The following is a 23,834-nucleotide window of genomic DNA, read 5'->3' as shown; positions in this document are numbered from 1 at the left end:
CTAAGAAGAACCAGGAAAAGCGTCAGTGCCGTGAAAACTATAAATTGCTTTCAGGACTTATATTTTCCCATCCTTCTAAAAGTAGCATTTAATAAAACAAGCTGCTTCTTACTCAAATTCAGTCATTATGGAAGAGATAATACCAAACCCAATTTGCTATTATTTCTTTACTGAGTTTTAAGCACCTTTCAACCTTAGAACCAGAGTCTCGTTATCAGAAAAGGTATTTACTCATAAGCCCAATAAGTATTATGAATTTTTTAATTTTTGTCTTTTTTTAAACTTTTTTTCTTTTTTTATTGTTTAGCCCAAGCAACTGGATGATGGTGCCGTTTATTTATTTATTCATTTATTATTGAATTTTACTTATTTTTTTTTATACAGCAGGTTATTAGTTATCCATTTTAAACATATTAATGTATACATGTCAATCCCAATCTCCCAATTCATCCCACCACCCCTGCCCGCCCCACCCCCTGCTGCTTTCCCTCCTTGGTGTCCATACGTTTGTTCTCTACATCTCTGTCTCAACTTCTGCCCTGCAAACCGGTTCATCTGAATCATTTTCTAGGTTCCACATATATGCGTTAATATATGTGTAAATATATCTGTTTTTCTCTTTCTGACTTACTTCACTCTGTATGACAGTCTCTAGATCCATCCACGTCTCTACAAATGACTCAATTTCGTTCCTTTTTATGGTTGAGTAATATTCCATTGTATATATTCCATTGTATACATGTACCACATCATCTTTATCCATTCGTCTCTCGATAGGCATTTAGGCTGCTTCCAAGACCTGGCTATTGTAAATAGTGCTGCAATGAACATTGGGGTGCATGTGTCTTTTTGAATTATGGCTTTCTCTGGGTATATGCCCAGTACTGGGATTGCTGGGTCATATGGTAATTCAATTTTTAGTTTTTAAAGGAACCTCCATACTGTTCTCCATAGTGGTGTATCAATTTACATTCCCACCAACAGTGCAAGAGGGTTCCCTTTTCTCCACCCCCTCTCCAGCATTTATTGTTTGTAGATTTTCTGATGATGCCCACTCTAACTGGTGTGAGGTGATACCTCATTGTAGTTTTGATTTGCATTTCTCTAATAATTAGTGATGTTGAGCATCTTTTCATGTGCTTCTTGGCCATATGTATGTCTTCTTCGGAGAAATGTCTATTTAGGTCGTCTGCCCATTTTTGGATTGGGTTATTTGTTTTTTTAATATTGAGCTGCATGAGCTGTTTATATTTTCTGGAGATTAATCCTTTGTCCATTGATTCGTTTGTGAATATTTTCTCCCATTATGAGGGTTATCTTTTCATCTTGTTTGTAGTTTCCTTTGCTTTGCAGAAGCTTTTAAGTTTCATTAGGTCCCATTTGTTTATTTTTGTTTTTATTTCCGTTACTCTAGGAGGTGGATCAAAAAAGATCATGCTGTGATTTATGTCAAAGAGTGTTCTTCCTATATTTTCCACTAAGAGTTTTATAGTGTCTGATCTGTCATTTAGGTCTTTAATCAATTTTGAGTTTATTTTTGTGTACGGTGTTAGGGAGTTTTCTAATCTCATTCTTTTACATGTAGCTGTCCAGTTTTCCCAGAACAGCTTATTGAACAGACTGTCTTTTCTCCATTGTATATCCTTGCCTCCTCTGTGATAGATTAGTTGACCATAGGTGCGTGGGTTTATCTCTGGGCTTTCTATCCTGTTCCATGGATCTATATTTCTGTTTTTGTGCCAGTACCATACTGTCTTGATTACTGTAGCTTTGTACTATACTCTGAAGTTAGGGAGTCTGATTCCTTCAGCTCCATTTTTTTCCCTCAAGACTGCTTTGGTTACTCGGGGTCTTTTGTGTCTCCATACAAATTTTAAGATTTTTTGTTCTAGTTCTGTAAAATAATGCCATTAGTAATTTGATAGGGATTGCATTGAATCTGTAGATTGCTTTGGGTAGTATAGTCATTTTCACAATGTTGATTCTTCCAATCCAAGAACAAGGTATATCTATCCATCTGTTTCTATCATTTTTAATTTCTTTCATCAGTGTCTTATAGTTTTCTGCATACAGGTCTTTTGTCTCCCTAGGTAGGTTTATTCCTAGGTATTTTATTCTTTTTGTTGCAATGGTAAATGGGAGTGTTTCCATAATTTCTCTTTCAGATTTTTCATCATTAGTGTATAGGAATGCAAGCGATTTCTGTGCCTTAATTTTGCATCCTGCAACTTTACCAAATTCATTGATTAGTTCTAGTAGTTTTCTGGTGGCATCTTTAGGATGCTCTATGTATAGTACCATGTCATCTGCAAACAGTGACAGTTTTGTTTCTTCTTTTCCAATTTGTATTCCTTTTATTTCTTTTTCTCCTCTGATTGCCGTGGCTAGGACTTCCAAAACTATGTTGAATAATAGTGGCGAGAGCGGACAGCCTTGTCTTGCTCCTGATCTTAGAGGAAATGCTTTCAGTTTTTCACAATTGAGAATGATGTTTGCTGTGGGTTTGTCATATATGGCCTTTATTATGTTGAGGTAGGTTCCCTCTATGCCCACTTTCTGGAGAGTTTTTATCATAAATGGGTGTTGAATTTCGTCAAAAGCTTTTTCTGCATCTATTGAGATGATCATATGGTTTTTATTCTTCAATTTGTTAATATGGTGTATCACATTGATTGATTTGCGTATATTGAAGAATCCTTGCATCCCTGAGATAAATCCCACTTGATCATGGTGTATATCCTTTTAATGTGTTGTTGGATTCTGTTTGCTAGTATTTTGTTGAGGATTTTTGCACCTATATTCATCAGTGATATTGGTCTGTAATTTTCTTTTATTGCAGTATCTTTGTCTGGTCTTGGTATCAGGGTGATGGTGGCCTCATAGAATGAGTTTGGAAGTGTTCCTTCCTCTGCCGTTTTTTTGAAGAGTTTGAGAAGGATGGGTGTTAGCTCTGCTTTAAATGTTTGATAGAATTCACCTGTGAAGCCATCTGATCCTGGACGTTTGTTTGTTGGAAGACTTTTAATCACAGTTTAAATTTCATTACTTGTGATTGGTCTTCATATTTTCTCTTTCTCCCTGGTTCAGTCTTGGAAGGTTATACCTTTCTAAGAATTTGTCCATTTCTTCCAGGTTGTCCATTTTATTGGTATAGAGTTGCTTATAGTAGTCTCTTAGGATGCTCTGTATATCTGTATAACTTTGTATATCTGTGGTTTCTGTTGTAACTTCTCCTTTTTCATTTCTGATTGTATTGATTTGAGTCCTCTCCCTCTTTTTCTTGATGAGTCTGGCTAATGGCCTGTCAATTTTGTTTATCTTCTCAAAGAACCAGCTTTTAGTTTTATTGATCTTTGCTATTGTTTTCTTTGTTTCTATTTCATTTACTTCTGCTCTGATCTTTATGATTTCTTTCCTTCTACTAACTTTGGGTTTTGTTTGTTCTTCTTTCTCTAGTTCACTTTGGTGTAAGGTTAGATTGTTTATTTGAGATTTTTCTTGTTCCTTGAGGTAGGCTTTTACTGTTATAAACTTCCCTCTTAGAACTGCTTTTGCTGCATCCCATAGGTTTTGCGTTGTCGTGTTTTCACTGTAATTTGTCTCTAGGTATTTTTTGATTTCCTCTTTGATTTCTTCAGTGATCTCTTGGTTATTTAGTAACATATTGTCTAGCCTCCATGTGTTTGTGTTTTTTATGTTTTTTTCCCTGTAATTGATTTCTAATCTCTTAGAGCTGTGGTCAGAAAAGATGCTTGATATGATTTCAATTGTCTTAAATTTACTGAGGCTTGATTTGTGACCCAAGATGTGATCTATCCTGGAGAATGTTCCATGCACACTTGAGAAGAAAGTGTAATCTGCTGCTTTTGGATGGAATGTCCTATAAATATCAATTAAATCTATGTGGTCTACTGTGTCATTTAAAGCTTGTGTTTCCTTATTAATTTTCTGTTTGGATGATCTGTCCATTGGTGTAAGTGAAGTGTTAAAGTTCCCCACTATTACTGTGTTACTGTCAATTTCCTTTTTTATAGCTGTTAGCACTTGCCTTATGTATTGAGACACTCCTATGTTGGGTGCATATATATTTATAATTGTTATATCTTCTTCTTGGATTGATCCCTTGATCATTATGTAGTGTCCTTCCTTGTCTCTTGTAACATTCTTTATTTTAAAGTCTATTTAATCTGATATGAGTATGGCTACTCCAGCTTTCCTTTGATTTCCATTTGCATGGAATATCTTTTTCCATCCCCTCACTTTCAATCTGTATGTGTCCCTAGGTCTGAAGTGGATCTCTTGTAGACAGCATATATATCAGTCTTGTTTTTGTATCCATTCAGCAAGCGTGTGCCTTTTGGTCAGAGCATTTAATCCATTCACATTTAAGGTTATTATAGATATGTATGTTCCTATTACCATTTTCTTAATTGTTATGGGTTTGTTTTTGTAGGTCCTTTTCTTCTCCTGTGTTTCCCACTTAGAGAAGTTCCTTTAGCAGTTGTTTGTAGAGCTGGTTTGGTGGTGCTGAATTCTCTTAACTTTTGCTTGTCTGTAAAGCTTTTGATCTCTCCGTCAAATCTGAATGAGATCCTTGCTGGGTAATCTTGGTTGTAGGTTCTTCCCTTTCATCACTTTAAATATATCGTGCCACTCCCTTCTGGCTTGTAGAGTTTCTGCTGAGAAATCAGCTTTTAACCTTATGGGAGTTCCCTTGTATGTTATTTGTCATTTTTTGCTTGTTGCTCAATAATTTTTGTGCTTAATTTTTGTCAATTTGATTACTATGTGTCTCTGCATGTCTCTCCTTGGGCTTATCCTACCTGGGACTCTCTGCACTTCCTGGACTTGGGTGGCTATTTCCTTTCCCATGTTTAGGGAAGTTTTCGACTATAATCTCTTCAAATATTTTTCTCAGGTCCTTTCTCTCTCTCTTCTCCTTCTGGGACCCCTATAATGTGAATGTTGTTGTGTTTAATGTTGTCCCATAGTTCTCTTAGGCTGTCTTGATTTCTTTTCATTCTCTTCTCTTTATTCTGCTCTGTGGTAGTTATTTTCACTATTGTATCTTCCAGGTCACTTATCCATTCTTCTGCCTCAGTTTTTCTGCTACTGATTCCTTCTAGTGTATTTTTCATTTCAGTTATTGTAATATTCATCTCTGTTTGTTTGTTCTTTAATTCTTCTAGGAGTTCATTCTTTAATTCTTCTAGGTCTTTGTTAAACATTTCTTGCATCTTCTCGATCTTTGCCTCCATTGTTTTCCCAAGGTCCTGGATCATCTTCACTATCATTATTCTGAATTCTTTTTCTGGAAGGTTGCCTATCTCCACTTCATTTAGTTGTTTTTCTGGGGTTTTATCTTGTTCCTTCATCTGGTACATAGCCCTCTGCCTTTTCATCTTGTCTATCTTTCTGTGAATGTGGTTTTTGTTCCACAGGCTGCAGGATTGTAGTTCTTCTTGCTTCTGCTATCTGCCCTCTTGTGAATGAGGCTATCTAAGAGGCTTGTGCAAGTTTCCTGATGGGAGCGACTGGTGGTGGGTAGAGCTGGCTGTGCTCTGGTGGGCAGATCTCAGTAAAACTGTAATCCACTTGACTGCTCATGGGTGGGGCTGGGTTCCTTCCCTGTTGGTTGTTTGGCCTGAGGCAACCCAACACTGGAGCCTACCTGGGCTCTTTGGTGGGGCTAATGGCTGACTCTGGGAGGGCTCATGCCAAGGAATACTTCCCAGAACTTCTGCTGCTAGTGTTCATGTCCTCACAGTGAGACAGAGCCACCCCCCGCCTCTGCAGAAGACCCTCCAATACCAGCAGGTAGGTCTGGTTCAGTCTCCTATGGGGTCACTGCTCCTTCCCCTGGGTCCCAATGTGCACACTACTTTGTGTGTGCCCTCCAAGAGTGGAGTCTCTGTTTCCCCCAGTCCTGTCGAAGTTCTGCAATCAAATCCCAGTAGCCTTCAAAATCTGATTCTCTAGGAATTCCTTCTCCCGTTGCTGGACCCCCAGGTTGGGAAGCCTGACGTGCGGCTCAGAACCTTCACTCCAGTGGGTGGACTTCTGTGGTATAAGTGTTGTCCAGTTTGTGAGTCACCACCCAGCAGTTATGGGATTTGATTTTATTGTGATTGTGCCCCTCCTACTGTCTCATTGTAGCTTCTCCTTCGTCTTTGGATGTGGGCTGTCTTCTTTGGTGAGTTCCAGTGTCTTCCTGTCATTGATTGTTCAGCAGTTAGTTGTGATTCCTGTGCTCTCGCAAGAGGGAGTGAGCACACGTCTTTCTTCTCAGCCATCTTGAACCAATTTGCCCAAGTGCATTTTAAAATAGAGGCTTTGAGCAACTAACTAGCTAACCACATTTTAGGATCTCACCTGGAAACTGAGGAAGAAAATAATTGCACCCCCGGCTGACACAGCGGTGTGGACTGGAATTACTTGGAAGATCTATCTGCAACACAGCATTTGTGTCACTGTACAGTTTTGTGGACTGAGCTAGGAAAAACAACAAATAATTTAAGTTGGTTAGAGCTTCTGTATTTTCTAAGACTGCCACGTGCCTTAGGAATACTGTTTTATCTCCATACTTTGGATGACTTGTTCGTTTTTCTCTCCCTCTTTTTCTCTCTGTATATTTATGACCAGAGCAAAAATGTAACAACAACAAAAAAAAGTTTGTTACTTTAAATAGTCCTAAAAAGAAAAAAATCAACCCCCTCCAACGGTCACTTTGTTGTTTAGAATTTTAAGGTGGAAGTCTATTCAAATATCAGAAGTTGTAAAATCTAACCAGTAATAAAACCACTTATTGAAACAAACAAACAAAAAAAAAGATGAAATATCCACCTAGTAACAGGTATGAATATTTAAAATACATGCATACAAAACAATAAGAGCACACACATGCAAGAAATCCACATTAAATTGCATTAGAGTAGTTACTTAAGTGGGGAGCTGGGGAGAAAGGAAGTGGGAACAGGTTATGGGGACAAAAGGAGTAGACAGACAGGGAGATAGATAGATAAGGAGAATAACCTGGCTCAGGCCAATGACGAAAGGGGGCCATGAATGGGTAAGTACGATTAATTCAACTTCCTTCATATAAATCCCCAAAATAAGTATTAATAAATAAATAAATAAATAAACAAGATTACATTTTACACCAATCAAATTGACAAGTGCAATGAGAATCGTAATACCTAGTGCTGACAAGGGTAGTAGGAGGTAGGCACCCTCATGTGTTTCTAGCAGGAGTGCAAATTACAGCTTCTTTAAAAGAGGGTAATATGCTAATATGTGTCAAAAGCTTAAATATGTGCCTATATACACTTAGGGCCAGCAATTACATGTCTAAGAATTTACCCTAATCAAACATATTTACCACAATTTCTATTAAAAATGTTTACATCATGGTTATTTATGATCACGGAAAAATGAGGAAGAAATGTCCAACAGAGGATTGGCTAAATGAATTATTGCACAGCCACAGATGGAAAGTTATACAACAGCTTTAAAAAGATGTTGTAGAAGGATAATAAATAGCATGGGGAAAACAGGCAATAAAACTATATATGGAGTGTGATTTTACTTTTGAAAAATAAATGCATCTATGTGTGTCTGTGTGCACAACACACACACACACACACACACACACACACACACACACACACACACTACATAAATTAGGAAGACATTCACCAAAATACCAACAGCCATGATTTGGGAGAGCTTGAGTCAGGGATTTTCACTGATTTTATGCGCCTTGAATTTTACTGACTTTATTAGATGAATTCATCTGGTACTTAGGGGAAAAAATTTCTAAAGGAGAGAAAAAAAAGCCTATAGTCCTGTTCCCTAAGGCAGGTGCTGGGTAAATAGCTCGTTAATCTATTAACCACATTTGTGATACAGCTGAATGATTTGCTTGTCTTGGTGACATATTTGAATTTTTAGCAGGGTCTTCTGTAGACAGAGAGCTTGAACCGAAGGAATGACTTCCCAGCTGACGGAGGCTTTGGCAGGTCCATATGGAGAGAGGTTTACAAGCAGGCTAGCTTTTCAATGGTGCATAAGTGAGAGGATAAAGGCAGACATTCAGCTCACCAGGAACACTCCTCAGGTTATCCTTTCTGCCTGCTGCCCCTCTACCCATACTCCTAAATCTACAACACAGCACACCCTGAGGGTTTTCAAATGCGGTGACCACCTAGGCTGAGCCTGACACAAACAGAATTCTCAGATTCCACTCATCCACTGTTACCACTGGCAACTCTCAGCTGCTTGGACTACCTGAGTTTTTCCTCAGCTCGTGTTAATTAAATGGCTATCCTTGAATCTACGTGTCTATAGAAACTAAAGACCCAAAGGAGGGACCACCAGCCCAAACCAGGCTTTTGATGGGCGAGTTCCCAGACTTCCTGGCCGCACTGGCGCAGCCTGCTCAGATCTGGGCAGTGATTAGCATGGAGGTGCTGGGTGCTCTGTGGGCAGCGTAATAAAGGGAGGGGAGGGCAGAGCAGGGAGGGTGCCAGGTGGGGAATGGGGAAAAGAGAGAAAGAATGTACAAATGTACACCACACAGTCTAGCTAAAATAACTGAGAACGCTAAGAACTGGGCAGAAAGCCAGAAGACTTGTCACTACTTTGTAATCCATAGCTGAAATATTTGGGGGTTCAGATTTGTCAGGAAGAATGGGATCTGTCTGGAAGATAAACTCCCTTGCACTTGTGGCGGGCTTTCTCGGCTGGTATGTGATTCTTCTGTTCCGTCATCTGCCTTTGGCATACACGGCAAGGGTCCGACGAGCAGCACAAATGCCAAACACAGCCAGTCGCCTGCTAGAGCAGAGGCCCCAGGCAAAACACCACCAGCTGCTTTTTCCTTCCTCTCTCCATTTATTCTTTTCAAGAATGTCCAGAGAGGGAGGGGATTTGGAATACAATTGTCACCTGCTTCACTGGGCCTAGTTTACTCAGGAAACAACATTCTAGGAGGGCACTCCTGTGGTCCTCCCTTCTGAATGGCTTAAAACACCCTGTGGATACTTCCCAAGTTCCCGTGACAGGTTTTTTTTAAGAAGAATCACTGTTTCGGCACTCATAAGGCACCCAGTGATCTCAGAGAAGAGGTAAAGAAAGACAAGAAAGAGAAGGGTGGGAAAAGTAAGATTCTGTAATTTTCCTGAGGCCACAGGTAGCCAGGAATTGCTGACAGGGAGTAAATAATAGGAGCTAAATGGAAGTCGGGTTACCAGGAAGCCAGAGTCTAGGCATGCCTGTATAATCCTATGCTTTCTCCTCTGTGCAGCGGTTTAAATCACACTCCTTTCAATCAAAAGTTGTTCCAGAGGGCCTTATATGTGCTCAGCACTGTGGGGAATTCAGAAGGATAAGACCCGTCCCTGCCTCAGTAATCAGTCACTTCCTATAACAGACTTTTTTTTTTTTAATTTAAATGTTGAACCTTCTTTTTAATTTATTTATTTTTATTTTTGGCTGTGTTGGGTCTTCGTTTCTGTGCGAGGGCTTTCTCTAGTTGCGGCAAGCGGGGGCCACTCTTCATCGCGGTGTGCGGGCCTCTCACTATGGCGGCATCTCTTGTTGCGGAGCACAGGCTCCAGACGTGCAGGCTCAGTAGTTGTGGCTCACGGGCCTAGTTGCTCCACAGCATGTGGGATCCTCCCAGACCAGGGCTCGAACCCGTGTCCCCTGCATTAGCAGGCAGACTCTCAACCACTGCGCCACCAGGGAAGCCCCTTAAACTGTCTTTGTAGCACTGAAAGTAATGAATTCATATAATGGTAACTATTTGAAATGATCTTATTTATTTACTTATTTATTGACACTCTTCTCCCATTGAGAACGTAAGTTCCTGAACCACAGGGCAGTTTTCTGTCAGTTCACTGCTGTATCCCAGTGCCTGGGACATGGAAGAGACTCAACAAATTATTCGTCGCATGAACAGAATGAAGGAGATGGGAATGTCACTTGAAGCAATAAGTCCCCTTTACGAGACACTCAGCAATCGAGACACCGTAATTGCTGTAGAATACCAGAGGCTTGAACATGTGTATGATTTAAAGAGCAGAACAAAATGAGCGAAGACAGACTGGTAGGATGTGCTGGGCCCCCAGACTGAATATGTGATGTGGCAGTGAAATTGGGACTGACCCTCCCGTTCTGGGGGATGTTGGAGGGGCCATGGAAGAAACCAGCTTGACAGTGGCTGTCCCAACAGAACAAGGAGGGCTCCTATTTTCTTGAGGATTTCAGAACATCAGTTTCATAAATGCCTTTGCCAAGAGGTTCTTCCTGGGCACGGCCAGGCTGGGCTCAGCCACAAGCAGAATATAATTCCGAGACCCAGCAAGTACTGCTTTGGGCCTGGCTGCAAGGGGTCAGCGCTTCACGTCCATAAATGGTGGGGCTGCTCCAGTCAAACAAAATTCCAACAAATAATTAACTTTAGAAATTCTTCTGTTCAAATGACAGCTTTTAAATCTCAGCCAGGTCAGTATCCTATATGTAAATTTTACAGGTTTTCTTCTCATAAGTTTTCCTTCTAAATATACCTTAATGTTGGCTAAGAAACAAATCATTCCAGATTCTCATCATTTAATCGGAGCATTTAAAGAAAATAAAATGATCTCAACTTGTGATGAATACAGTAAATCGTTCTCTATATTATATTTACTTCTCCATAAGATATAAAAGTTGTTTAAAATCAGACACAAATGGCACAAAACCCTTTGTTTACTAATGCAACCTATTTGATTTTCATAAATTGAAAAATAAAGGTACAGATTTGATAATGACAATAGCTGCCTTTTATTGTCCACATACTATGTGTCAGTCATAATATATTTACATTTTCAAACATCTTTTCTAACCTTCATATTAATGGCTTAAAGTAGATAATATTATCCCCATTTTACAGTGGAGGAAACTGAGGCTCAAAGTGGTTAAATGACTTGCCCAAAGCCATACAGCAGTAAGTGGTAGAGTTGAGATTCAATTCACACAAACCTAAAAAATGTTCAGTTGCTTGATTCTTTAAGTTTCAAAATCTAAGACCACACAGCAATCAGATATCGAATAAGCTGCAGAGGTTTTTGTGTTTGTATTTTTATTCTTTCACATCTCTGTAAGCAGCAGCTAACCCTGCCTTGACTACCAGCTCACTACAGGCAAACGTGGACTCTTGGCTTCATATTCGCAGGACCTCGAGCAATGGTCAATAGAGAATGAATGGAGGAGTGGGGGACAGGGAACAGGAAAGGACGATGGGAAGCAAAAATCCAAGTCTCCTAACATACATGGAGGGCTTACAGGTGCCAGGTGCCATCCTAAACGACATGTGTGAATTCCCTCATTCAATCTGCACAACAATGCTATATGGCAGATATCGCTGTCCCTGCTTCAGCTGTAGGCAACTGAAGCACAAAGTTAAAGAATAGGCTGTTTGAAGTGACAGAGCCAAGACTGGCATCCAGGTGGTTTGGCTCCCAAGCCTACGGTCTCGTGCACTGTATCACCCTCCCGCCCATCTCTGGGTCTGCAGTGTGAAGGCAGCACCTGCCATGGGTACACACAGCTCCATCCTCAAACTTTTGCGAATACTGGAAGTTTTAAGTAGACAAAGCAAACGCTGATACACATATAAAAATTGGCTAAATTCTGCTCTTTCTCATCTCAAGGTCTACAGTCTTGAGCTAGTCATTTTAAACTAATCTTGCACGGTGTGTGTTAGTTTGGTTGTTTTAACTTTTCTTCTTATGGGCTTTTATATCTATGATTTCTGTGTACAGTTCAGTAGTCCCACCAGAGTAAAACAGAGGTTGATTGAAAAGAGGGGCAAGACAGGCAAGGAAGAACGTTCTCAGGATGGGCGAGCTCAGTCTGGATCTAGATTTAGATTTAATACCAAGGTTTCTAAGAAGAGGTAATGAAATCACCACTCTGGTAGAGAGAATACAGTAAGTCCAGGACAAGTGGTACCTAAGAGCCATGGGGGAAGGGTGCAAGGTCACGTGGTGTTGGGGGGTGGGACAAAGAACATCCATACATGGGTCAAGCTTGACCATCAGGCTGGGGTTAAGAGATGGGCTGTTAATTCCTAGAAAAGGGTCACAACAGAACAGGTGGCAGGAACCAAAGGAGAACACCAGTCCTAGGACCTAGTGTCCATGGGGTCAAGAAGGAATGCTGGACCAGATCCAGGTGGTGGCAAAAGAAGCGTAGGGATTAAGGCAGAAGCCTGAGAGCCAGGCCTAAAAGCGAGTTCTAGGCATTAAGAGGGTGACTACTCCTTGGCCCTCCCTGCTGTAGGGAAGAGGCAACTTACACATTGCCGGTGTCCGATTTAGACTGGTATAAAAACTGGATGGGGCTTCCCTGGTGGCGCAGTGGTTGAGAGTCCGCCTGCCGATGCGGGGGATGTGGGTTCATGCCCCTGTCCGGGAGGATCCCACATGCCGTGGAGCGGCTGGGCCCGTGAGCCATGGACGCTGAGCCTGCATGTCTGGAGCCTGTGCTCCACAACGGGAGAAGCCACAACAGTGAGAGGCCCGCGTACCGCAAAAAAAAAAAGAAAGAAAGAAAAAAACTGGGTGGTGCTGATCCTTCAGGTAAAGTGATCAAAGCGTCAAACTCTCAAGTTGGGGAAGGCAGAGGAAATGAAGCAGTGACTGGTACGGGACACAAAATATGATCTATATTTACAATGCTATTCAGTTTAATCAAGCACAAGGTTATAAAAATAATATTAATATATGCACACATGTGTACACGTTTGTAAGCATATGTACATATGTGTGTATATACCAAAAAACTCAGGGGAAGCATGGCAGTGATAAAGGCCCCTAAGGATGCAGTTCTCTGGCAGGACTCAGGGCCTTCTTCCACCCCTCCCTGGTTTACCTGCTCTGACTCTTTCATTGAAGAGTCATTGTGTCTACGTGCCAATTGGCTCTGCCCCAAATTTCTCACTCTCCCTTGTATCCAACATAGGGAGCATGAATATTAATCAGGTAATTTCTGGTAATGCGTTTCCTCAGCATAGTGTTCACTTTCTTTTGGTTTTGATGGGTCAATAAAGTGCCAATTGACGCCAGCCAGAACATAAATGACCCTGCCAGGAGGAATCAGTCCAAAACAACCTGTTGTTACCATAAAATGGCAGGCTCATTTTGAAAAGTTTAGCACTTTCTGGAAGAGCGCTGGTTCACTGACCGATTTCTAAGGTCAACGGGGAAAAGTCACCAAAAGTGGTGCAAGCACAAATATTTCAAATAATTCCGACAGTGAGAAAGCTTATTTATAAGGAAAGATTATTTGTGCAATCTCAGCGTCGAAACAGTATATGGAAATTGATCACAAGTTTATCTTTAATTTTTAAGATCATTCTCTATCTCCTCTTCTCTCTCTCCCCTTGCTCTCTCTTTTCTTCTCATTTTATGTATAAAAATGCAACCAGGCTGAACTAAAGCAAATTGGTTTAATTCCCTGGAGGGAGCATGAACAAATTTTCCCAGCAACTTTCTACTAAGGCATTTGTGTATGGGTATGTGGATGGAATGTGGAAGCAGTCAGCTACGTAAACCAGTAATCAAATGAAACATTACCCATTTCGAAGTGCCCTGAAACAGCATTAACATCACCAGTTAAAACACTGGGCTTGGGAGAAAGAAAAGTGGCCAGAAAGGAAAAGATGAAAGTAAACATGTAGGTGGGACATGTGGTAGAGGTGGAGGTGGTACGGAGGGAAGAATAAAATCCACAGGGAATTAATTCCCTTTCAAAAGCAAATCGGTCGCAGGAGTGCTAGCAGGAGGTCTCTTTGATGGTATAGAAGAAAGGAGTAAAGAATACATTCAATAATTTCATCAAATTGAAATTTCAGCAGTTTACCTAAATTGCCAAACCATTAGACACTTACAAACGTGTTTGTATGCACCCACTTTGAGCCTTTTCTAAAATAACAGGTAAACAGAACATGATTGTAACAAACATTAAGGGTTCTTTTCTCTTTTACGGCTGAGACTTCTGTTGAAACACTGGTCCTTCAGGATCACCAAGGGGTAGGACATTCCTTCATTCCTCAAACAGTTGTTCAACAAACGCTGCACAAATCTGAACTCTTTGTGCAGCCCTTGATGTTGGGGATACAGAGATACAGAAGAATTCTTACAGATCTCAAAGAGATCTATAATGCGATTGGCCCCTGGTCCCGCTCTCCTCACATCCGCATGGCATACACAGTACCAGTGTTTCCTCTCAGGATGGTTTCCACAGTCCCGTGGACTCTGCCTATGACCACGACCTGGAGTGGAGATGGCCAGCAGCCTCCTCCACAGAGGACCTTCACCTGATCTTGGAGCTCATTCGGCCTGCACACCTGATGATTAAATGCACTTGTTCTCTTTCACCATTTTCCCTCCAAATGATTTTTCTAAAAATCTAACCAAGGACGTGCAAGAAAGGAGCCTACAGTTGCTTACAGCTCTGGGTGGCCCCAGATGGCTTGGGGGCAGGGGATGGCTTTCTCAGCGGCCCGGCCGACCGTGGCCCAGTCAGTGATTACCTGCACAGGAGTGGCGGTCTTGGTAGAAGCCGTTCCCACAGGTGGACACGCACTGGCCATGCTGCATCAGCAGGGGAGGCTGGCAGGAAGAGCACTCTAGCCCACTGGTGCACATGGAACACTGAGGCTGGCAGGCTGACTCGGACAAGGTTGGGAGAAAGAGAAAGGGAATCTCTGATGAGTTCAAGGGCACCACCCAGTGCCAATTCCTACACAGCCCAATTCTGAGGCTCTGGAGACACAGAGAACCAAACACGCAGGAAAATAACTCTAGAGCCTTCATTTACGTAGCACATATTTCATGCCAGGCACTGTGCAAAGTGCTTTACATATATGAATATATTTAATCTTCACAACAACTCTACGAGGTAGAGAGTATTAATCCCAATGTTAATACTCATAGAGGTTAAGTAACCTGCTCGAGGTCAAGGTCACATGAAGCTGGCATTGGAAGCCAGGCAGTTAGGCTCAGGGGTCTATGCTCTTTTCTTCTTATCCAATTGCCCCCAATATCTTTCTCACTCAACCATTTTACAAGAATATCCCTTATGGCAGAGATATAAACAACTTCCAAAAAGGCTGAAGATTATGAATCAGGAGAAAGAGTAGGGAGAAGTGAATAATTACAAAAATAATAAAAGTGGTTGATTTTTATTGAGGACTGACTACATCCTAGACACTATTCTAGGCATTTTACATGTATTGACACATGTAATCCTCTCAAGACCCTCCTGAGGAAGGTACCGGTATTACTCCACTTTACAGGTAAGAATACTGAGGCACAGAGAGGTTATACTCACAGCCAGGATATGAACCTACACACTCTTAAATGGATAATTAACCCCACGAGTCAGAGATAGGAGAAAAAGTAACTATGATTTGGCCTCAACCAAGCCGAATTCTCCCAGGTAAGAGCTTCCTCCCAGATGTACTATAAGAATTCTGATTGCACATGAACCCATTCTGGATCCTCTGGTAACCCACAAGAGATAAGCTCTGTTACCAACTATCTGTGTGATATTAAGCAAGCTAGCTAATTCTCTGGCCCACAGATTTCCCATTTGCAAAATGAGAAAGTTCTCATAAGTGATCTCGAAGGTTCATGTCAACTCTAAAGTTCTATCTTGGATTATAGGAGGGTTTTTTTTTTTTAAGATTTTTTTGATGTGGACCATTTTTAAAGTCTTTATTGAATTTGTTACACTATTGCTTCTGTTTTATGATTTGGTTTTTTTGGCTGCAAGGCATGGGGGATCCTAGCTCCCCAAACAGGGATTGAACCCGCAACCCCTGCATTGGAAGGTGAAGTCTTAACCACTGGACCACCAGGGAAGACCCTATATGAGGGTTTTAATAACTGACACCAAGCATCCCAATGACTACCCTTGAAAGTTTTCAAAAGTGAAAAATCCAGCCATGACTACCTAGTAAGCATCTGACTGCCCCATCATCTACCTCCCCGGGAAGACTGGAAACACCCATCAAATGTTAGAAGAAAGAGACTTGCAAGTAGAGAGGTCAAGTAGCCTACGGATGACATTGGTTTTTGGAAATTGTTCATTTCCTGTGCCATGACCCCATCCTGGACACCAGTGAGCCTCAGTCTCCCTCTGGGCTGCCTGCCTGGAGCCGTACCTAAACAGAGAGCACCGGCTTGGTAAAATCCCAGACCACAGCTGTGCACACACCGTCCGTTCCGCAGCATCTTTGTGGGGTCCTGACAGAGGTCACAGTGGTCTGGCGACTGAGAGCAGGTCAAGCAGTCTGGGTGGCAATGAACTACAATCAAGGACAAAGAGGAGAGCTCAGTAAAGACCACGTGATTTCTCTTACATCCTTCTAACAAAGGATCTATGGGGTATATGGACCTGTATAGAACAAGGAGAACAGAAAACTCTGGTCCCTATGAAAAAGGACCCCAAATAGCAAAACTGATTTCAATGCAAAATTTCAAGGAATTGCTCCTTGTCTGAAATACCATCACTGTCTCCTGTCTCCTGTCTCCTTAAAGTGAAGATGCTAAAAACATTACCAAACTAGCCCTACTGAATGCTTCCACCTCCTAGAATACCTCTAGAAATAGGAATGACTAGTGCCATAATACTGAATAGATGATTTAAGCAGATTCAATAATTTATAATTTCTTAAATGTTCTTCTTAACCTTTGATGTGCATAAAAGGTTAGGACATAAAACCTACACTGCTTAAAAATAGTTATTATTTTCTTAAAAAAATACAGTCAGTTTTCTTCTTTTTCTCCAAGATTTCAAATCTCATTCCCAGTAATTGGGATCATCGCTGAACTTAGTGGTATTTGTCAGCAAAGGACGTTTTCAGTTTTCGAAGTTGTCAAGGACCTAATTTTCAAGGTATGGGACATTATAATATGCTAAATATTTGTTTTGGAAAGCCCAGAGAGCCACTTTAGTGAAGGTAACGTAATTAAACCCTAAAGTTGCTATTCTTTTCCCATGGTAAACTCTTCACAGAAACACTGATTAGCCAGAATACATTGAGTACAAGCGCAACTGCCTATATGAAAAACTGCAACCCATGGATGAAAACAATTAATTAGGAAATATGAATAGAAGGAAATGCCACTTCTCCAAGAGAGACTGAGCTTATAGGCAAATTACTGCTCAGCCAGAGCAACTTTAGTGCTTGCCAACAATTATTAACTGGAACTAATTCAACCCCAGGTGATTCGAAGGCAGAGTTGCAGAACAAGTAGATAAAATTTTCTTTTGGAAGAAATTCATGAGTCTTTAAACTTCAAAAAGCCATCTGAGAACTCCAAAAGCCATCTGTTTAACAGTTCACCTTAAAGAAATGAACGTCCATCACAAACTTTCAGCAATTTTTCTTCTATCTTCAACAATGGGACAGTCCTAATGCATATATTTGCTTTTACAAGTTGTCAAATATTATGTTATTTGATGTTCACAATAATGTTGCAAGGTAGATAAGGCTGTTTTATCAACAAGAAAATTAAGATTCGGAGAGGACCAATGACTTGTGCAAGGTCACATACTCATAATCAGTAGACTTTGGCAAATACATGGACAAAGCATCATTTGTTAGAAAAATTAAGAATAAACAAACAAACAAACAAACCCAGTGGATGACTAAAGAAAATGAAGCAAGGGGTGGGAGGAGAGGAGATCTCTCTGAATTTTTTGGCAGTAAAAACATCTCAGCAGAAATAAACTGGACATGGACCCACCTGATGTGCAATCTGGACAGCACTGTCCCTTCACCACCTGAGCTAGTGTGGCTACCGGACACGGAGGACAAGAGGGCTCGTAGCAAGTTACCTGAGCCCCCCGGCATTCACACAGCTTGCAAGGGCCATCCTCCCACTTCTCCCCCTCCTGCAGGAAACGGTAAAGAATGACACTGTTACCAGAGTGCAAAGATTCAGAAGATAGTTTGCTGGTGGAGAATGTATAATTTCCATAAGAGACAAGGTGAAGGCTCCTTGTCAAACCTAACTCAAAGCTAACTCTGAAATAGGACAGTGGTAGAAGAGTTCTAAATTTAAAAGGATAGTATCTCTCCTTCTTTGTTTATAATTGGTTTATTTTAATGTAGAACCCAGGCAGAAGGATAAAGTGCGAAAGCATACTGGAACTTCCAGAATAAGCAAGAAGCATATAACACTTGTTTCTCAAACCTATCTCAGCAAAAAAAAAAACAAAAAACAAAAAAAAACACACACACAAGGGGATTACTATGTACCTAGTGATTAGCAGGTACATTAAATACTGTCTTTATAATAACAGTAGGAATCTGTTTAAAACCCTGAATTTCCTTATTGTTATTACAGTAAGAGTAACAGTAGGGTCATTGTATTTTTTAAATGACAGCCCTTGCATGCCCACTTTTAGTGGGCTGTGGATGTGCCACAGGCATTCTCACACTGAATATTCTTTTCAGCCAAGCAAACAATGGTAATAAACATTAGTACTTTGAGAGAGAGTCCAAAGTGAATTATAATGATCAATTCCTTTTTGCTTGCTGTCCTATTCACCCTGGAGATAGAAAGGAGAAAAGGTCCCTGCAAGAATGTTTAGGGAGATGAAAGAGGTAAAACAAAACAGAATAAAAGAGCATACTTGAAAATAAAGCTCTGATAAAATGTTTATTAAGCCAGCTGATGTTAAGCATTCCAAACAATTAATGTGACAGTATTCAGCAACAGTGAATGACAGTGTTAGAAAAATGAGGAATATTATCTTGAGAAGGTAGAATTGCTTTTCTTCCATTTCAAGACAGACTGGGTTCCTGGCCCCCTTATTCTATAACCTCAAAAACTGTAAGCTTGCTCATGTGAACAAACACGCTTGCACTTTCCCTTAAAAAGAAATCATACAACGTTGTCCTGCAAACAGCTTAGAGAGAATGAACACTCAGTAGTGCCTGGGAACAAACACACCCCAGACCCCAAAAGCTCTCTCTTCAGTGCTTTACAGTACATGAAATTGTGCTGATGGGTAAACTGAGTTTTCCAGGCCAGAAAAATTGAGGAGAAAATCATCACAAGAAAGGGAAAGGACCTGTGTAGGAGCTTGTAGTTGGAGAAGTGTTAATTATCATTCGTGGGGCAAAAAAACAAGCTAAAGAAAGGAGGATAGGGCTTCCCTGGTGGCGCAATGGTTGAGAGTCCGCCTGCCGATTCAGGGGACGCGGGTTCGTGCCCCGGTCCGGGAAGATCCCACATGCCGCGGAGCGGCTGGGCCCGTGAGCCGTGGCCGCTGAGCCTGCGCATCCGGAGCCTGTGCTCCACAGCGGGAGAGGCCACAACAGTGAGAGGCCTGTGTACCGCAAAAAAAAAAAAAAAAAAAAAAAAAAAAAGAAAGGAGGATAAGTTCAATAAACCCAAGTCTTGGTTATCATTACAATTCTTAATCCCAGACCACATTGTCAGCAAATATGCCTGTTAGAAATACTAAGGCACTAAGGTTCCCCAGGAGAGTTTATGCAGATAATTGCTTAAAAGGATTTTATACATATCTATGTACAAGCTAAAAATCTATACTTACTGGAATATGTTTAACTTTACTCGCATTTGAGGACATCTAGGAACAGAGAGAAACAGAAACGTATTTATTATTATACCACTAAAAACACCATTAGGCTGATCTTTTCATTTTTTCATTAGGAAACATCCATTCCTCCCCAAGTAACAAGCAACTTCATTCACTGGTTATGAGTAGAAATAAAATCTATCTATATCAGAAACAAGCAATATGAGGTGAGGACAACATGCCTAGCGAATATTTTTGAGTTCTTATTCTCACTTTGTGCTGGGGTATCTGGCTTCAATTCCCCTCAATACGAAGGACTTTGCAGTCAAGAGATCTAAGCTTATAAGAGCAAATTCTTGAAACTTATATGGTACTGGAGCATCATGGGGATTTGTGCTTATTTCAAACAACTTGCTTTTGTTTAATTCCACTGGGCTTAATTTACCTCCAAAAATGGACAGGGAAATTAATACTGTGATTGAGAGAGAAAACTTGAGTTCAATATTTACAGAATTTAATCTCCTAAATTCTTAGGAAACAAGGATGGCTAAATGATGAAATATCAATATGAAACAAACAATGCCAACAGCATGATAATAACCATAGTAATGATCACATTTTTAAGCTTTCTTATATGCCAGATATTGTTCTAAGTTTATACATATCATCTCAATAGACCAATGAGGTAAGTACTATTTTTATCTCTATAACTGAGGATTAAGTAACTTGCCCAAGGTCACAGTCAGTATGTGGTAAAGTAGGGATTTGAACTTAGAGCCTGAATGTTAACCCTATGCAATACTACATGCCCAGCTTATACAAAAAACTGGCAGGTTGACAGATGCAGTTTACCCAGATTGGGAGGAAAAAGGGTGTAGGAATCACTTCACAAATCAAAGTACCTAATCCTAATTCTTATAATCCCTTTTTGATTGGTCAATGATGCAACTGTACTTATGATCAACTGGCATACTTTTAAGAACACTTTGAATTTATCAACATTCCAAGAACCCCATGTGGAAAATAAGGGCTATATAAATAGAGCAAATTTGAAGAGATTAAGATAAATATTTTTCCTTTGGGGTATATAATAAAAAAAGTACAGACTTAGGGAGAAATAAAGCTTTAGCTAATAGAGTTTTAGAGGTGGACTACTGCAAAAACCTTCTAAATGGACCACCTACTTCCACTCTCGCCCTCCCCTCCGTCACTGGCCCACGTGGCAGCAAAAGTAATCCTTTTGCACGTAAGCCCCATCACAGCACTGTTCTGATCAAAACTGCCCAGAAGCTCCCATCGGCATCAGGGTAAAACCAGGGTCCAGGCTACCTGCTGGATCTCACCTAAACTCCTTTCCCCCTCATTCCTTGCCTCCAGCCAAACTCACTTTCTTGGACATGCCAAGCGCACTTCTGCTTCACTGTTTTTTTTAATTTCCTGATCCCTCTTCCTGGTATGTTTCTCCCCCAAGATATCCCTGGCTCGCTCCCTCACTTCCTTCAGGTTTTGCTCAAATTTCTCCTCATGAGAAGACTTCCCCCATCATCTGATGTAAAAGAGCACCTCCCCCCCTCAGTTACTCCCCAGCTGCCTTGTTTTCCAGGCAGCACCCATCACCACCTGACACGTGTGTTTGTTGTGTGTGTCCCCACGCTAGAACGGAAACTCCCTGAGAGCAGGGACTCTGCATGCTGTGTCGGCTTCTGTATCTCCAATACCGGGAACATAGTAGGTATGCAATCACATTCATTAAACAAATGAATGGGTAAAAGAAATGAGAAGGAAATGCCCCCTTATTAAATTAGTTTTGGATGATTAATTTTTGTTAGTCTTCGGTCATTAGCCTGATACTCACAAATTCTGCATTTTCTTCATATACACAATAACCATTCCTTGAAACGCATTCAGGACAGCATTTTCCATCTAAGTGAATTAATTCTTCACCCTGTAGAAGTAAGGGTTGCACGGGCACATATCAAATTAACATCTCCAGGTAGCAGCGCTGAATTGCGAAGCGGCTGAATTCCCTGACTGGAGTGAAAAACCTTAACCCACCCCTCTCCTTTGGCCCACGACTTATTCCATCTCCCCTGTGCTATCTTCCTATGAAAATCCTAGTCAATAGAGCTCACCCCTTCCTCCAAGTGCTTTTGCTTTCCAGTTCTGGTGATACTTGTGCATGATTTCCTACCCATGACCAGGAATTCACACGAAGAAGAAGAATGGCCAAGAGTAATGTTATAGTCTTGGAAAGTTATGAGTTTCAGAATAGGATCAGGCTACCTTAAATATACAAGGCTTGAACTTGTGAGTTGGCTTCATTAACAGTGCTCAAATCAAACCAACACTTTCCCCTGAATACAAAATCAGACACGTCCCTATATGCACAGACGAAGTCTTGGGCATAAATTAAGCAGCAGAAGACTAATTTCTATTCAATATTCTGAAACTGTTATCCAGTTCACATAATCACTATTTAAAAAATTATAAGGGGAAGGAAAAACATGCGACACTAGGAAGGTAGATATTAAACTTTCAAAGTTATCATTTTAACTTCCCAACATCAATCATTTCAAATTTTTTATTTTTACACAAATAATAAATGCTTACTATAAAAAATTAAATAATTCTGAATTCTACAACTTAGAAAACATAATTTCACTGTAGTCCCACCTCCCGGGGAAGCGGCTATTAAAAATACAACCTCTATTTACAATTTTTCATATGCATATACTAACATCTAATATCTATAGGCTAAAGAGTATTCTTTAAAGCACTTTCCACTTTCTAAAGATATATCTACTTTCTAAAAGATGGTGATGTTTCTTTACATGAAGACATTATTTAATTTGTGATTTATATTACATTTGAAGTGCAAAAACCATCATAGGTAAAAATGGAAAAAATTGCATAAACAGAATAATCACAATATTTTATGTTTAAAAACTCTGTGCACAAAAGAAAAATATAAAATAAAAGCATTAGTTGTCTTTGAATTGTAGCATTATGAATGGACTTTAAAGTCGCTTTTCTATTTCTCGAGTCTTCAATTTTCTAAAATGAATATGTATTATTTTAATGAAGGAAAAGATCCCTTTTAAAAGAAACACAAAAATATATGAATGACTGTAACTTTTTATAGTATGTGAAAAGTTATTTCAAAAAGGAGGGAGTTAGATAGATCACTGTTCCTCAAAATTTCATGCCAACCAGAGGCCAACGGAGAGCAGAGTGTGCTATAAGGAACAGACGTATTTACATATAAATTGTTTTGCAGAAACGTGACAAACCAGCTGGTAATGAAGGCCTAACCCACAAACACAGTGAAATTTGCTTTCAAAGCATATAAAGAGGTTTATAAACATGTAATCTAAGTCACTTAAAACAATGTTTTGAAACAAGACAGAGTATGTGTACTTCTATTAAAGACGAAATGCATGAGAGATTCTTGAGTGCCCACTACAATACCTACAGACAGAACTGAAAATGGACCCTGCATCACCCGGATAAGGCAAAGAAGGTAGCTTTTCTGAGTCTTCAAATGCTGCTGTAAATAACAGCAAGCCCTGCTCCTGGGGAACAAGGATGCAGGTTTGGTGAGGTAGGAATTTCTAAATAGATTTGCTATTTATAGACATCTGGATGCCCCAATCTGCATCAGTTCACTGTGGTGGGGAGCTTGCTCTAATTAGCATCTGACTTTGGCTTTGAGAAAAATTGCTGTGTGAAACAAAGCTAACTTTTCTCTTTCTAAGAGGATTCTGCTGCTTAGGCCAGATGGAATTTGCTAACCCCTCTCCACTGAATCACATCAACATTCATCCATCAGACGAAAGACCCTGTTATTCCACTAAGCTGCCCATTGGAAAAGAAAACACTCTTTTGCGGGAATTTCCCTCTGCTGGAGAAAGGAAAGCCACCTCACGTTTACGGCATGCCTACCCTCTTCCGTGCACTTTGCCACAAGCTTTGATCCCCCCATCACTTTACCCCTCATACATGAATGTGAGCTAATAGTCCTTTTTTAAAAAAAAAAGTAAATTGACTTCTTCATCTGAATTCATGCTCAAAGATAATACTAAATATAGAAACACATGGAAATCGTCATATTGCACTATTCTACTGTTGATTTATTTATGTTTCCAAGTCCAGGAATTTGGTTTTATATATCAAAGACAAGGCTCATGCCACTTTCTCCTTTTTTTAACAAAGAAAAACTGTTTGCTGAT

At 40.4% G+C, this 23,834-nt stretch overlaps 1 protein-coding gene across 1 annotated transcript in view; it reads right to left on the bottom strand.

Moving 5' to 3' along the window:
- FRAS1 (Fraser extracellular matrix complex subunit 1) overlaps positions 1 to 23,834 on the bottom strand; it is a 460,552-nt gene that overhangs the window by 225,526 nt on the left and 211,192 nt on the right. Inside the window, exons 10-14 of the mRNA XM_079919788.1 lie at positions 21,461 to 21,550; positions 19,621 to 19,656; positions 17,802 to 17,949; positions 16,214 to 16,357; positions 14,579 to 14,713 (exon numbers count right to left, since the gene is read on the bottom strand). Coding sequence (XP_079775914.1) covers positions 14,579 to 14,713; positions 16,214 to 16,357; positions 17,802 to 17,949; positions 19,621 to 19,656; positions 21,461 to 21,550 — 553 coding nt within the window. The remainder of the gene's footprint in view (positions 1 to 14,578; positions 14,714 to 16,213; positions 16,358 to 17,801; positions 17,950 to 19,620; positions 19,657 to 21,460; positions 21,551 to 23,834) is intronic.

This window comes from Stenella coeruleoalba (genome assembly GCF_951394435.1).
Source record: "Stenella coeruleoalba genome assembly, chromosome: 4".
In the NCBI taxonomy this organism is placed as follows: Eukaryota; Metazoa; Chordata; class Mammalia; order Artiodactyla; family Delphinidae; genus Stenella; species Stenella coeruleoalba.
Note: the sequence above shows the minus strand (reverse complement) of the source record. Positions and strands in the feature narration are given on the sequence as shown.